The sequence below is a fragment of the Caloenas nicobarica genome, chromosome 2 (genome assembly GCF_036013445.1).
Source record: "Caloenas nicobarica isolate bCalNic1 chromosome 2, bCalNic1.hap1, whole genome shotgun sequence".
Lineage (NCBI taxonomy): Eukaryota > Metazoa > Chordata > Aves > Columbiformes > Columbidae > Caloenas > Caloenas nicobarica.
Genome location: NC_088246.1, coordinates 120,884,317 through 120,900,493, shown reverse-complemented (window position 1 = coordinate 120,900,493; position 16,177 = coordinate 120,884,317). Strand labels below are relative to the sequence as shown.

The 16,177-nt window shown below is 40.7% G+C and overlaps 1 protein-coding gene across 3 annotated transcripts in view; it reads right to left on the bottom strand.

Annotated features, from left to right (window-relative positions):
* MAPRE2 (microtubule associated protein RP/EB family member 2) overlaps nucleotides 1-16,177 on the bottom strand; it is a 102,969-nt gene that overhangs the window by 37,772 nt on the left and 49,020 nt on the right. For 2 of the 3 annotated variants that reach the window (XM_065628889.1, XM_065628888.1), the window contains one exon: nucleotides 1,484-1,611. The exons of the other annotated variant lie outside the window; for it this stretch is intronic. In XM_065628889.1, coding sequence (XP_065484961.1) covers nucleotides 1,484-1,604 — 121 coding nt within the window. In that variant the 5' untranslated portion in view covers nucleotides 1,605-1,611. The remainder of the gene's footprint in view (nucleotides 1-1,483; nucleotides 1,612-16,177) is intronic. 3 annotated transcript variants of the gene reach the window in all.

The window sequence follows — 16,177 nt, the reverse complement described above, 5'->3', positions numbered from 1 at the left end:
CAAACAATGGCAAACGTTGAGTATTTGGGGATGAAAATGCCTATTTTCTTGTATCTTTCTATCTCCTTAAAAGTGTGTGTGTGTGTGTCTATCTATATATAGCTACCCCCATATTTACACACATGTGCACACATATCCCCCCACTTAAGTATTTTTTAATGTACAATTCACCAAAAGAAAATAAGTAGTCTAACTTCCGGACATGTAAATATAACAACAGCTAAATATAAATTTTCTATTTCAAGTTTATGACTGTTAAGAAGGTTATTTCCCATGTTCTATGTCTTTAGTTATTTAGTTTATATCAGTTACTTACATGCACTTTAACCTGCACTTTTTCAACGTCAATTTTATAGTCATTGTGCAAGCCTGCAAGAATGCAAGCCTGCGTCTGCAGCTGAGATTTGTTTTTTAAATTTTGAAGAGTAGGCTATGAGGCTATCATCCTCAAAGGATTTTCTGTACCTTTCATGGAACATCCCTCAGAAAGAAAAATTACCCAGAATGGTAGGCAAATTCAAATATATTCATAAGACCTCATTTATGCATTTCAGCTGGACCAGTAAATAGCTGAAATGTGATAATGTGGTTTCAGTTCTATGTACTTAGAGCACTGTCTTCATAAGTAAGATATTCCCAGCATGGCAGTTGTCTGGAAGTAGCAATCTAAGTTAAAACTCCTCCAACACAAACATCTTCAAATTTAAAAATCACAGTAGGAAATCAGAAAGAATCACTCCCCAGGGGCATCTGTATTCTCAGTGAAACATCAACCTTAGTTTGTGTCATTTGTAGTCATCATCTAGTTACAGACCCTGTTGTTTAACACTTACCTTGTAGTTGCCACTCCGATTAAACAAAACATCCAAAATATCCAAACTTTTACCATTTTTTTCAGGGCTTATTACCAAAATTACTTACAATGAGAGTTCAGTTACATTTAAAGAGAAACAGGCAGATTTTCTTGACAAACTTCTAAAGCCCTTGCAGCAGCTAAAGGCTCATTTCCTCAAATCCATGTTGTTTTTCCACAGTCACACTTGTGCTCTTTTCCTGCAAAAACCAGCAGGGATTTGAGGACCCTTATCAGGAAGGAAAAGGTGCTGGAGAATTTTGTTTACCCAGGGTGTTGGTTTTCTACTTGTCTCTTTTTCAGCTATGTCCACTCTCCATTTAAAAAGATACCACCCTGCTAGCTTTAAAATACAAAAGCTTATCACAGTATTATTTTCTTGCTTAGTCAGCCTTTTTATTACTCCTATGTATCTTCTGCTACATTCGTCCCATTCACCTCTACATTTGTTGTGCTTTCTCAAGGTACCTTATCTTTCCACGATTAACATGAACGCAAAAACGCTTCCTTTGCACGTACATATCTCTTCCCAGAGTAACTGTTTTATGTAGAAGTTTTCTATTTTCAACAAATCAGACTTCTAGAGAGGTTTTAAAATAAACATTTGTAGAGCATACCACACTTTCTTACCTGAACAGAGTTGTTCGACTTTTGTGTAGTTTAAAGCTAATATATCATTAACCCATGCGATGATGTCATGTCTGCTCATAGTCTCTTGGGTTATAGAGGTAGAGTACACGTTGACCGCCATTCCCCAACTAGGAAAAAAAAAAAAAAAAAAAAGGAAAAAAGTATTACTGACATTTTGATAATTATTTTCTGGATACAATGAATTTATACTTCTTGTTCAAAAAAAAAAAAAAAAAAGGAAGTGCTGCATCACTGCACAACCTTCTCTTATTTATTGAGAAAGGAGGCTTAATTTTTCTTCATTGAGGATACATGACCTCCTCAGTGTCCTCTTGGAATCTATGAACATATTTCTGTGGCTGATACTGTGAACTTAAAGAACACATAAACATACAGCATTCCACTTAATGCTAATAAGGCAGGGAAAAAAGAATCAGACATAGCCTAAAGATAAACAGACAGCATCAGAGACCTGAAATTTTGTTACACAGTGCTGCACAAATATAGTGATCTGACATCTATCCCTCAGCTTTTTGCCACAGCATGATGAGCAGACTGCCTAAACCAGTATTTAATTTTCAGACGACTTCTAGAAGATGTAGCTGTTCTACTTAAATACCAATTTCTTACTGGGATGAGGGCCTTTTGGATCATTAATTCAGTTCCTAACAGTCACAGAGTGAATAGCAGACAATCCTTTTTATCAATTTAGCAACCTCTACCCTGAAAGTAACTGAGAGTTGCACTCCCAACCGTCTGCTTGGAAGGCTGCTGCAAAGTCCTCTAAATCATTAGGAGCATTTCCTCTCAGCTTAAACCCATTTGTTCTTCTGCCAACATTACCCTCCAGCTCTAATGGCTTTTACTTCCCCAGAGCTGATTTCATATTGCATTAGGGACGGCACTCAAGAGTCTGTCCCAGTGCCGAGGTAGGCTAGATTAAACAAATCAATCTTCTGAGTCTCTTATAAAGTCAGAGCTCACTTGCTGGTCATGTAAGCAGTCCTCCTTGGACGCAGCCACACCGTTTCAGACTGTGTTCAGACAATGTTCCATCAAGACCTTGGAAAATGGCACTTTGCTGGAAGTTTTCATAGCCACATCAACTTAAATAGATCCTTTGAGTTAGCTAAGGTCCTTTCCTGCAAGTAGGTCTAATTCACAGTAGCTTTTACCATCCATTCTCTAAATGCATAGACTGGAAATGCATACTACTCGATTGTATTCCCCATTATTCTACACTACTTACAGGTTTCTATTGCAAGACATTGTCAAGAGAAAACACGACCACATTCAAGTTCATCTCATCAATAGTTTCAAAGAGCAGAGTCAAGATCATTCATGAAAAGTATAAATAATGTTCCCAAGACTCCAGGAAGTCCACTAGTAACAATCCGAGTATGAGGTGATTCAGAAATGATCAAGCAGTCAAAGTTGCACTATTATTCTTGGAAAGAAAGGGTTTGGTGGGGACCACACTCCTTTGTGTCTAGTGACACCTTGTAGCTAAACTTAACTGGCGCCAGCCCTGCCATCTCAGCCTTGGACCTCAACCTTCTTCCTCAGTGAAAGAGAGTAGGATCTCTCCAGTGGGATCTGAAGTCTGCATGGATTATTTCCATTGACAATTTGCAAAAAATGTAACTGTTCAAAGCTTGATAGACAATTCTGCAGACAAGATAAAGACTGCAGGTTAACTCCATCCATTTTCGAGGAGCAACCCAAGTTAAAAGTGTAAGAAACCCACTAGCAATGAAACTTGACACAGTAACATAACAGTGTGTAAGTATGTACAGTAGGGAATGTGTTTAAAATACAAGATGACAAAGTTCATAATACAGGTCATCTACTATAAAACAAATCTCACAAACACAGAAGATCATTCAAATTGGGCAGTGGTGGAGTCGCCATCCCTGGAGGTGTTTAAAAGGCATTTAGATGAGGTTCTTAGGGACATGGTTTAGTGCTAGAGTTAGGTTAGGCTATGGTTGGACTTGATGATCCTAAGGGTCTCTTCAAAGTGAAATGATTCTGTGATTCTATTATCTACTGACAGTAAGATCCAAAACATAAAATCCCCAAATTTGCTTGATGAGAAGGAAAAAAGAAGAAAAAAAAGGACAAAAAAGACCAAAAAAAAGACCAAAAAAAAAAAGACACCAAAAAAAAAAAGAGACCAAAAAAAAAAAGAGACCAAAAAAAAAAAAAAGACAAAGACCAAAAAAAAAAAAAAAGACAAAGACCAAAAAAAAAGACAGACCAGTAAGGGAAAGAAAGCTCAAAATCTTCATGCTCCAATAGTCAGGCTATTACTGCCAGCAATTCATTCAGACCCAGGCTGCCCCTCTACCTACTTCTGTATGGGCACCTCCAAAGTACAGAAGAAATCAGCCTGTCCTCAGCCTGTTCAGTTCTTCCCGCAAGTTCCCAAACGGCACAGCTAATTGTACGAATTCACTGTAACAGTTCGCAAAGGTCATCTTCTTGGCACACACAAAGCGCTTGGATTGAACTGGGCGCTAGGAACAAAGTTTTAGAAACAGGGAGTGCCCTTTTACTCTTGAAACCACACCGTGGTAGCTAACCATGTAAGCTCAGTTTCAGCATCAGGAAGGGACTGAGCACAGCACAAAGGCAAACAGCACCTTTGTTACTCATGGCATCTGAAGTTTAAACTCTCACTGTTAGCATGGTTTTTACTTTATTATTCCTAGCCTTTTTATATAGCTAAGAAGTAACAGAAAGATACTGTCACTATTAAACTAACATCTTCAGTATTGTTTGTAAGATCAGCTCAAGCAACAGCTTAATAGTGACTTGAACAGTCACTTAAGATTCAGAATAGTGAGTTTAATATTAAATCAAGAGACCAATATAGAGCGGTCCACTCACTTCTAAAGAAGCTAAAGAAATTTAGATACTAACATTTGAAATAAAGCTACTCTGATTTGCAATTGCCACTACTTCATCCAAATTCTGATTGTCCTCTGGAGGCCAGGCAGAGCTCAGAACAACCATCAGCTACCAGTAGTGAAAGCAGCAATTCTACTCTGTTAAAAAGATCAAGAAAATCCACATACAGGAAGGAAGCACAAATTCTCTCATCATTCTCTTCCATAAGGAACTGTAAAGACAAATACCTATCCTTCTGCGAGACGACAGGAGAGCAAACAACCTCTTGCTGCAGTTCATGGGATGGAGAACTCTACTTCAGGAAACTGTGAGTAAATGAATAACCTTGAGTTTTACAACAATACCCTTAAGGATGTCTGTAATATAACTTATGCTGTGTCTGCAAATGAATTATGGTCTACGAGCCAAACGAAAGTTCAGGCTATTTGTTAGAGACAATAGCTTCACATTTGTACACACATAAAAGCACAAAGGTGTATCAATACAATTTTAAACAAAAGTATACAAAATGCATCAGAATTTCTGTTAAAAAAAATCAAAACCATGCCATTGCTATTTATTCTCAGCGACTCGTTAACATGTCTGAATCTTTCATGGCCTCTTTTCTCATAAGAGTTCACCATGTCTTTGCTGCTTCTGTCCCACCCCCCGCAATGGCAATGTCTTAAATAAACTCAGCTGAGAAAGGTTTCCTTTACAGTAAGCATGTTCTAATTTAGTGCTCAGATGTACACATATCCTGTTTGCCACACAGACCTTGAGAAAAAAGAAAAAGAAAAAAAAAGAGAGAAGAAAGAGAACTAAAAAGAAGGGCCAGGCATAGGTAGCAGAGCCACCATGCTTGGCGACAGGCAAGAACCCCTGTGCTCCACATCCACAGCTGGGCCCAGGTTTGCTCCAGGACTCAGTTCCCCACGTGCTGAACTGCTTTGAAAAACATGATCTAGATTCAAAGCACATCTTAATAAACATCTGTAAGGTGATGCAAGAGAACAGCTGGACAGGTAGAGACTCACAGGCTGTACTCTGTGAATAGCCAAGTAGCTAACAACTTATTTCTATGTCCCGATACACTACTTCTTCCCAATAACATTATTTCCATTTTTGACTTGTTAGGCTTTCCTTTGGTTAGGCTGAAGGCTCTCAAGCATAAGGCTGTGATGAGGCTTATACAAGACTGAAAAAACAGCATCTACCTCGCTGAGATATTTAAGCTTCCACCTTCTAAAGAGTTGCCTGGCAGTTCTGCAGCAAGTAAAAGCAGATTGAAGGTAGCACATCACATCTCCCACTTGAGAGCACACAGATGGAGGTTAAAAACTGCTGGCTGTTACAGTACGGCCTAACCACAAAGGCCTCTGCCTTGTTTTACTTAAAAGAAACTGAAATTCAAATTGCCAGCAAATACAAACAAGCCATAGGAGAATCTTCACGTATTAGTCCAGGCTATTTCAGAAAAACACTTCACACGTGCACAGCTAAGCACCACAGACCTGAGTTCAGAGGACTAGTTAGGTGCTGAAAATCATGTATATGCTTAAGTAGTTTCCCCAATTAGAAATATACTGGCTCAGCATGTCTGATGGTAAACACTACACCCAAAGGAGTATTAATTTTTTAAGGCTTTACATGCAGCATCAAATGTTCAGCTATTAGGCATTTTCCAGTGCTCTTGCTACAGATAACTGCAGCTGTTACAAGGTGTTAACCAGCTGTGTTTAAGGACGGTTTTGCAAGAGGCATATTTATTTTTCCAGGGAGAAACTAACAGTTCTTGACAGCAGAAGCTGTATTATGCCAAACCAACCAGTAATAACGGCAAGATTGGAATGATTACAGCAATGAATCTATCTGCAGTGTAAGAACTCATCACACGTGCCATCACCTCTGAACCTGCAAGGCCTTCCTGATTTGTACAGTTAGGTATGGTATGATGTTAAGTTTTTAAATCCAGTAGAAAGCCTGTGCGACAATACAAAGAGGAGCCTTCTGGAAGCTGGCACCTGATTGCATCAGGATAGATACTGCCAGTAAAACAAAAGATCTCACATCAAAAATTACAGAAGCGAAAGATACAGCAGAAAGGCTGAGATGTAGCTAAGTGAGTGAGGCTGCTGCAGCTCCTGTTGGGAAAGCTTTCTAGATGGAAGCTACAGAAAAACAAAAACCCCTGAAGGGAGAAACCTGCGAGCCCCAGTGGCCACATCCCTGTAGAAGGAAAATTCACCCTTTCATATCATCCTGAAATGGCAGGTGATGTGCAGCTGGACCTTGCCTGCTTCTTTACCATTCACTGCATACAGCCTTAGCCATAGCCATTAGAGACTAGTTATACTTGAGGCTGTCTTTACCAAAAGAAGTCCCCAGGACAGAAAAACAAAACAAAAATCTCCAGCACAGTTCTGACAAGACTGCTCCTACTCTCCCTTTTGACTTCTGCTGTACTCCCACAGCAAATTCAATGGCCATGGCCAGAGCCCTCATGTCAGAACACTACAACCGAGGTGATATTTGCAGCAAACAAAATAAAGGCTCTACCCAGTCAGAAACTCAAACAGTTCAAGATTAATGACAATAAGATATTGGCATAGAAAAAAGAAGAAAAGAAGAAAAGGAGAAAAGAATCCTTCTAGTTGCAATATGGGAAGAAATTAACACCTTTTAAAATTATGAATGTCAAATCTCTTGTGCACTGTTCTCATGTTACTAAATGGCCCTGAAATGTTAAAAATCTTCTATTATTCACATATCTCACTTCCGAATGCCATTTAAACTTCCCAAAATGGATCTGACTTGAAGACTTAAAATTATTTGCAAAGCATGTTACAGAGGCTAGACAATACTGAGGCAATCCATGTACAGTTTGATTACTTGAATATTGCGGGATTACCATTTAACACTGCAAACAGCATATTTTCTATTGTTCTCATTGCAGTTCCCTGTTTAAATGCAAGTGAGGTTAGAGTGCTAGAGATTTACTTTGGATTAGGGCACATTTTAAGTTTTGTTCTTTTAAATCAGAGGCTGCATGCCAACACTGGGATGTTCTGACCTACACAAATGTTTATGATGGGTCTCAAGGACTGGTTTAGACGCAAATCTGAGTAACTCTTGTACAGACTGGTGGTAATGCTGTTTTGTGGTACATACAGCTTTAGAAAAAAAAAAAAAATCTGTGAGGCAGAAAAATACTGGTTATTTTCCAAACATTCAGTTCCCCCAAATCTGAAAAACACAATCAAAAGTATTCAAACAATATACAGAGTTTGAGCCAAAACCTCTGAGATGGCCCAATAACTACCAATGTATTACACTGTCTATTAGATACTTTTTACAAAATAGTTTAAAGTTTATTCACTAACCAGTTATGATCATTCAAATCAGAAGAACAGTTAAAAATTCCAATAAAGTGATTTAGGGCTTGGAATGTTTTAGGGCACCTGAGGAGGACAAGCCACATTCACTGAATCGCTTGAATTTGATTTTTTTTTTTTTTTTTAAATCTGGCAGTCATATTTGCATAGCATAAGTAAGATTTTTTATTTCTCCGACTATCTTCTCATTCCTTCATTCCTCCTGCTGCCACTGAAACTGTATGGCAACATAATACATAATGTCAGGTCTCCACAGCAATACTAACACTTTTTTTTTCCTTCAGGGTTCACCTTTGCCTCCAAAAGTAAAATGCGATATTAACACTTAACCACATGATATCTTAATTGAAGCTGAAAGAAGCTGCATATTCTGAAAGACTGCTTATCAATTTCTATGAGCAAACAAACTTCAACTAAAAAACCCCACATTATTGATAAAGGACAGAGGTTCAAGAAAGGCCGACATCAACGGCTTAGACAAAATGGAAGCAATTCAGACGCTTTGGCCGCCACCATTTCCACAAAGGTGTATTCACTCTGACTGGTTAGGAGTGAACCCCAGCGGTGCACGGCACCCTCAAACTGCACCTCCGTGGAAAAAAGCAATAGCAATGCTTGGTGCTGAACAGGCATTCGTTAACACAGGGAAAGGACACACAAATTTCAGTATAAAATGAATATGACTACAAATTAAGAAGGCATTTTGTTAATGGAGAACCACAAAAACCTTTGAAGTGGGCAGAATGAGAGAAACATAAGTGTGGCAAGGCTGCGATATTAAAAAAGTAAACTTCTCTTACTTGCAGTTACTACCCACTGCCCCCCCCCGCCAAGGCTTTTGACTCCAAGATCTTAAGCCTGAATTGCTGCCCTGATGCCCTGAAGGAACACATTCAACATGTAAAATTTTCACAATAGACACGGGCAACTACCTTTCACAACAGCCAAGGATTGTGGGGGAAAAAAAAAAAGTTGACTCAGAGAAAAATAATTCCCAGACTTATACAGTAAACCCAAGCCAATTAGAAACACCTACATTTTAGAAAACAGAAGAGGATCTATGACCATTTTGTAACTTGAAGGCCTTGAAAAAGCTGATGAATAAACCAACATCTAATCTTCTGTGAAACAAAGTCTCAATTCACCAAGACAAACATGGGAGCTTTAATTCTCCTTTTTTTTTTTTTTTGTCATATAGAAAATAACAGATTACTAAGCGCACATGCAGATATCGCTGAAGGATTTCTAAGCAGTTAAAAACGTTCTGTAAAGGAAGGTAACAGCAGTGCTAAGTACACTCATCATGGTGGAGAGAGGATGCCTTGAGAGATAAGCCCCAGTTCCTTGCCTGGGTTCTGCAAACAACGCGAGGACCTCCAATCTTTTTGCTCCCACTAAATGATGCATGAGTAGTCATATTTTCAGACAGTAGATTCCCAAGTGCTTTAGCAAATTCGGACTTACTGAAAAATGAAGACAGCAGCTGAAGAGAGCTTGTCTCCAAAGCCACTGCCCCACTTGAGTGCAGCACATGAACTCCCAGGCAAGACAATGCAGATACACCCACACACCTGAGCAGTCACCTGTGTCTACACTAGGGAAACGTCTGCCCCTGATTAGGAAGGGATAAAAATAATCAGAAACCTTGATTAAGAAAAAACAGCGCTGCCGGGCACCCGAGGCACTACGTCAGAGGCGTAACCCAGCGGCCCAGCAGCAGCTCTGGCAGGGCAGGCAGCCTGCTGCTCCCGACTCCTGCCATTTCCGCCTTTTAAGTCCAGAAAACGCCATGGACAAGGCTTGGGAGTTTCAGCAGGGATGAGAGCCAACAAGCTAGAGTCGGATGAAGTCACCAAACGAATTTAGTTTTGACCTATCCGGAGCTCTGCTACCCTCCTCCTCCCCCCTGACATGTATACATTCGGAGGTGAAAGGCTAAAGTAACATGCTGATTTACTCCAACCATAATGTAATGGCAAGTGAGATTTTGTAATACTATACAGCCCTCCTGAGGGGGGGGCCTGAGCAGCCTCCAAGTGCCTCACATCCCCACCCAGAGCCCAGGGAGCGAGGCAGTGACTCAGCAGGAGATCAGCACTGAGCATCCATGGGTTGCAGAGGAGGACAAGGCTGGGAAGAAGGGAAAACAGGAGGATTAAACAAGGGGACATGCAATGCCTATCTCCTAACACATAGTTGATGTTTCCTAACAGAAGACTGCAGTACACTTGTTAAAGTCTGGTTGTCCAAGGCATGTGAAGTCAATCCTGAGAGCACTCCTGTGGGAAAGGTCTGGCACTAGCTAAAAGAGAGACTTCAGTACACCTTTTCTGCTCGCAAATGATGAAATAGTATACAGAGCACAAGGACTTTGTCATGCATCAACTTTTCTCTCTTTCACTTTAAAAACAAATGCAGATACACACTGATTTATGCACTGCAACATTTATTCTAACCTTAATATACACATGTCAAAATCACAGAACATCCCAATTTGGAAGGGACCCACCAGGATGACTGAGTCCAACTCCCTGTTACTGCAGAAAGTGAGGCCTTTTGAAAGTCACCTTCTAAGCAGACATTTTGAAAGCATTTGGTGTGACACCTGAGAAAGGACAAGAAATAGCAGGGCGACTGCTCGTGCAACCAGTGCAGCCACCCCAGGAGCCATGGGCAAAAGTGCTGGAGCAGAGCCTGCAGGACAGAGCTGGCAGCCAGCCCCGCTCCATCCCTGAGCAAGCCGTCGCAACAGGAAGGTGACGACACTGAGCAGGGGTATAAGACGACATTTATTTTAAGCCACCTTTACCCTGCAGTTGTAAACAAGCATGTGACAACAGATGAAGCAACAGGCAACAGCGCTGGCTGCTTTCAGGGGTGCATCACTCTCTAAAACATGGCTGTGTATTTTTGTAACGCAAAATATTAAGCTCTGGCATGGTTGTCCAGGGTTCCCACTGCTACCACAGCTCTGCTGCCATTTGGCGTTCAAAGGACGAGTGTCAGGCTTTCTGCTGGGTATGCAGGACACTCAGTGGGCAGGCTTCTAGGACCAAGCTCTCCAGCAGATGGCTGCGACCTAAACCACGTGTAGATCCCCTGCCAGAGCTGCCTCTGCAGACCACTATACAACACACTATACAGCCTTTTTCTACGCTCTGCATTCAACCTTTCTCCCACTTCTCCCCCCACCACTGGTGAAGAAAGCTAGACCAAAAATAATAATACAAAATCTCAGAGTTTTGACATCGCCGAGTTTGTTGAAACAGGCTCAAATAAATAGCCCTGTCTTTGGCTTGTACAAACTCTTTACAGTTTATTACTAATATTATGAAGATTTCAAGTCTTAATACTACCAGCCACAATGCTTAATTTTGGGTTTGGATACCAAAGTAACTTGACCTCTCCCTTCATTCTCATGAGTTAATGCTATAATAGAAAAGGAGACACTCTGAAATTATTCTGGTGCTCAAGATATTAACAGCAAATGACTTGCACTTAAGAATTAATCCTACCAAGGACTATCTAGAATAGGGCTGAATTTCTAAGTGCAATTGCTTAACTGCTAAATTAGTTTTGGAGCAACTAAAACTAAAATTCACTAATCCTTCATGGAGTAAATTGCCCTTTATGAACATGCTAGCTCAACCATCTGTGATTTATGTAATATATTATTCTCGCTGTGTGCCAGTAACCACAAACTTATTTTACCATGGTTGCACTACCAATGCAATTGCTGAGACTACCAGCACCAAGTAAAGCTTCCCCAAAACGTTGTGGGTTGGTTTTTGTTTTTTTTTTTTTTTTTTTTTTGGGGGGGGGGGTTGTTTGTTTGTTTGTTTTTTCAACCATATTGGTCTTTGAAGGTCTGTGAAGTCAGTGTCGTCTTTTAGATTTTTACTTTTAAAATCTCCTGCCTAGCTAGGTGGGGAAATCCCCAAAGCCTTGTTTTCCCAAATAATGTTCTTTAGATGGTATTTAGTCCTTTGATGCAACTGTCATTCTAAGAACAGAATTACTGGCAATTACAACAGTCTTTTTCTATGAACCCCAGTAAAGCTTTGTACCTTAAGCTAAGAGAAGCATAAATGTCCTGTTCAATAGGATTTAGCCTCCTTTCATGGAATATCTTGAGGTCAATTCCTAAAGTGTATTGCTTCCAGCTGGCAAATGGTGACATTACCAAGTTCAACTCCCACAATAAACGTGGCAAAAAAAAAAAAGTTTATTGCTTGAATTACCTTTGACTACATATAAGTGCAGTAAAGAAGGTAATAACCTGTGCTGCAATGTCAATATTTAGTTTCTTCAGCCCCCTCAGTGTTGCTGTAGGTTATGCGACACAACAGTTCTGCACCACTCCCTATAAAAGCACATCAAACTAAGCACACATCTGACACAGTTTAAGAGCCACGCTCATAGTTAAACGTTTTCTGCAGATTAAACTTATCAATAATCTTAATATTTTCTGCATGAAAAAATACATAAGTCATTAAAACACAGGGAGCAATTTATCAGCTTTTAATTTCAAGACAACGTCTAATTGCAAAGTACAATACAAATTAATTTTATGACATAGCAAAACTATCCCTTTGCTCTACTGTGTGTGTAGGAACTTTTGGTCATCCCTGGGTACGAAACTGCAGAAGTTGCTCCTAGTGATTTAGAGAATGTAATATCAAGTAATTCATACACTGCAGCAGCAGCGAGACAGCTTTTGCAAGAATTAAGCTAGAAAAGAGTTGAAATTGATGCAGTTCAACTGAGACTGCATACACACATTTTTCTTTTCCATTTGAAACCTTTGATGATAGGGCAATTTCACCTTGGTGGTAGTGCTAAATTTGTTGCTACGTGATATTCCTTTCACTTTTAAAGTGCCTGATTAAATCACATTGTGCGCTGTTTTTTGAACTCAAGGGCTGTTTATGCCTATTACAGTTACAGAATAGGATCATAAAGTGACTTGGGTAGGCGGGGAACTCCAGAGACATCTGCCCCAACCTCCCATTCACAGCAGAGCCAGCAAGAGAAGGCTGCCAATGGTCTCATCCAGCTGAGTTTCAAGTCTCCAAGGACAGATGTTCCACAACCTCTCCAGGTAACCTCTTCTAGCATTTGACTATCCCTGCTGTGAAATTTTTCTCCCAGTATCTAAAGCCCTTTCTACTGTTGCAGCTGCTGACTGCCATTGCCTCTCAACCTCTTCCCATGCACCTCAGAGAAGAACCTGGCTTCATCTTCTCTGCACGCCCCATATTTGACAGCTAAAGACGGCAATGGGATCTTCCCCTCTCCCGAGCTGTCTTCTCCAGCTGACCAAACCCACCGCACACGCTCGCTACAGCCCCCTGACCATTCTGGTGGCCCTCCGCCCCACTCCCTTCAATATGTTACTATCTTTCTGAAACTGGAGAGGCCAAATTCAGAAACAGCATGCGAGATGCAGTCTCAGAAGCGCCAGAGGGGAATAATCACTTCCCCGGAGCTGCTGGCTACACGCCTGCTAATGCAGCCCAGCATGGGGTTGGCCTTCTTCCCTGTAAGAGCGCACTGCTGACTCATGTTCATCTCCTTCCCCAGTACCACCAGGTCCACATTGTATAGCACTTCAGGAACAATTAAAGGAGGGGGTGCCTAAGGTGATAGTGGAAAAAAACCACATCATATTAAAAATAGAGCTGCTTAAGAGACGAGGTAGAACTACAGCATCATCGTTGCTGTGAAACTCGTTTCTCACTTGAGGACCACGGATTAAAAATGTACATTGGAGAGCCAAACTTCTGCAGACAGAAGTATCTATTAAAGGAAAAAAGAAGAAAACACTCCTTATGCATCCTTGAGTCTGACACCTGGCACAATATGAATGTGTTGACTGAAAATAGTGGGGTTAGATCCTGATTCAAAACCTACATCTTGCATAACTTTGAAACATTAATATGGGCAAGGAGTGGTATGGACCCCAAACAATAATTCAGTAAAATATAATTAACGCCATTCTACATAACAAGGTTTTCAAGAGAACGGCTATTTACATGTGAGTGCTGTCCTTTTAGGAAAATTTATCCGTTACATTCAACCGATTATCATTTGACTGCCTCCACATTCTCAGCACTCCTATACACCATAGTCCTTTTGTGTATGAAAGCTCCTGTGAGACTTTCATATCACTGGGTTATGTACTCCACTCCCATACAATTACTCACAGATTCTATAGCTATTTTAACAAGCTATGATTTGTGTAACACTGAATCCATAAGTAAAGCAAATGCATATTCTACTTCAAATATTTCAGTGCTTCCTATTCATGATGTTGCTGGACTAGCTCTACAGAGATTAACCTTAAGAAGCGAAGCTTAACAACCAAGTGAAATTTGCCTAAAATGAATTTTCATTCCCCAAAAACTGTTTCATACATATTGCCAGCAAGCCCTTCTGAGCATCAACACCGCATTCCAGAGTGACAGGCAAGAATTTGCATTGATGTGCATCTCTGAAAAATTACAGCTGCTTGGGTAAGACATCTGCACGGTACTAAGGAACCCTGCTGTAGGGGGAATAGTCACTTGAGTTACTCCTAAAAGATATGACTGAAGTTCACAGATCTCACTAACTAGCTCTCAGGGTTCCAAATTGCCAAGAAACATAATACTAAAAATTAAACCTCTGAAACAATACACACAACTATATGGAAAACCAGAAACATACAGCATTGCTTTACACTACACGATTAGAGAAAAATAAGTTATTCCTTTGTCAATGACCACACTGGAGGAGGGCGCAGTTTTTACACAGAAGAAATCCCAAACAAACTCCAAACTGAGAATTTTTCAGTTTGCATAGCCTGTTTAAATATCTTTCCAAACCACTTTAAGTTTCTGTTTAAATTCACATGAGCTCACAGCAGTGTTTCTGTCCTTGCCCCTCCATACATGCAGGATCCAAATTCACAGGGCACATCTTCCATCGCCTCACTCATCTTTTAACCCCCTTCCCTCTCCCGGTCAACACGCGTAAGCAATGCAAGGCAGCCGTATGCAGGGCCAGAAGATCAAGACCACGACCTGCACGGCATATCCCTCTCCAGACAGAGTGATTTGGCACAGTTGTAGGATTTCCTACGGAAGCTACATCCTTCAGTCTCTGCTCAATGATGAACATTTACGTTTCCTGTTTGGATAGCATCGCAAAAAAACCCCAAACCAAAACACAGACTTAACTCAAAAGCACCCTTCACCAAGCGTGGGGCTCTATGGGAAACAAAAAATAATTTCAAAGTGGTTAAGCTGAGCCCTTTAATGGGTGTGCTTTCCACGTACAGAGCCTTCTCTACCAAATATTTAATAACTTAGTACACCACCAGAAAACTAGACAAGCTCCTGTCAAAACATTACAGGCAATATTTTCATTTTGAATTAGATATGCAATAGCATGAAGACAACAGAATTGCATTAAAAATAAAAAAGCTACGACTTTTAAAAATCCAACAGTTAAATGCATGCTCAGTAAACTTTTATAGCTGATACTCCCCTTCTCCTCCCACCTAATTATAATGAAACAATATGAAGAAGATGCTTTATCAATGAGTCAGGCCGCAGAAATCTGAGCAGGACCCAAACAGCTATGCAGTGTTCTGCTAACACCATCCGCAGAAGAAACACGGATGTTTTCCATTTACGCTCCCTAGCACTGATATTGGAAAGCAAGCAATCGGTGCCTCTAGCTGGAGGTCAGGATCCGGGGAGCGAGGAGGATGCAAGTTCCTGAACGTTGTCCTGGGTGCAGCGCGAGTCTCGCTGCCGCCGCCACGCTGCAGCCTTCGTGCCATCCCGCTCAGCGGTTTGCGTGATTGAGAACAGATGTGGCAAGACCACTCGTTTTCAATTATCAAACAAAGGCTGAAAGTTGCATCCCCAAAATGAAAAGCTGGCACACGATTTTATCTTCTTCCTTACCAAGCGTTTGCTATAATTAGCTTTGGGCATGAGGAAGGAGAAAAGACTGACAAATTAAACTAGTCTCCCCCCGACAGGCCCGAAAGCCAAAACCTCTGAAGATATTTTTTAAAAGTCACTCATTCAAATGGCTTGAAATGTAAACCTACTACAGTTATTTTTTCTTACTGCCTCCCAAAACAAGTTTTATACCTCAGAAGGTTAGACCAGGTATGTCATCTGGGAGAATGTTCCTGTGGTCCAGTCTGCCTGTCATGAGGTAGCTGCATCCCCCTCAAAACACCCATTTGTGTAGCAGAGGAAAAACTCAAAGAAACAGCTTTAATCAGGCTCCCTTTGTCCACCGCCCCAACTCCGAATCACCTTTCTTTCACGACACAGCACATTTTTCAGCGCCTGTTTTCCAGGAAGGCTCTATTGAATAAACTAGGCAGAAGCCAAAAATATCTGTT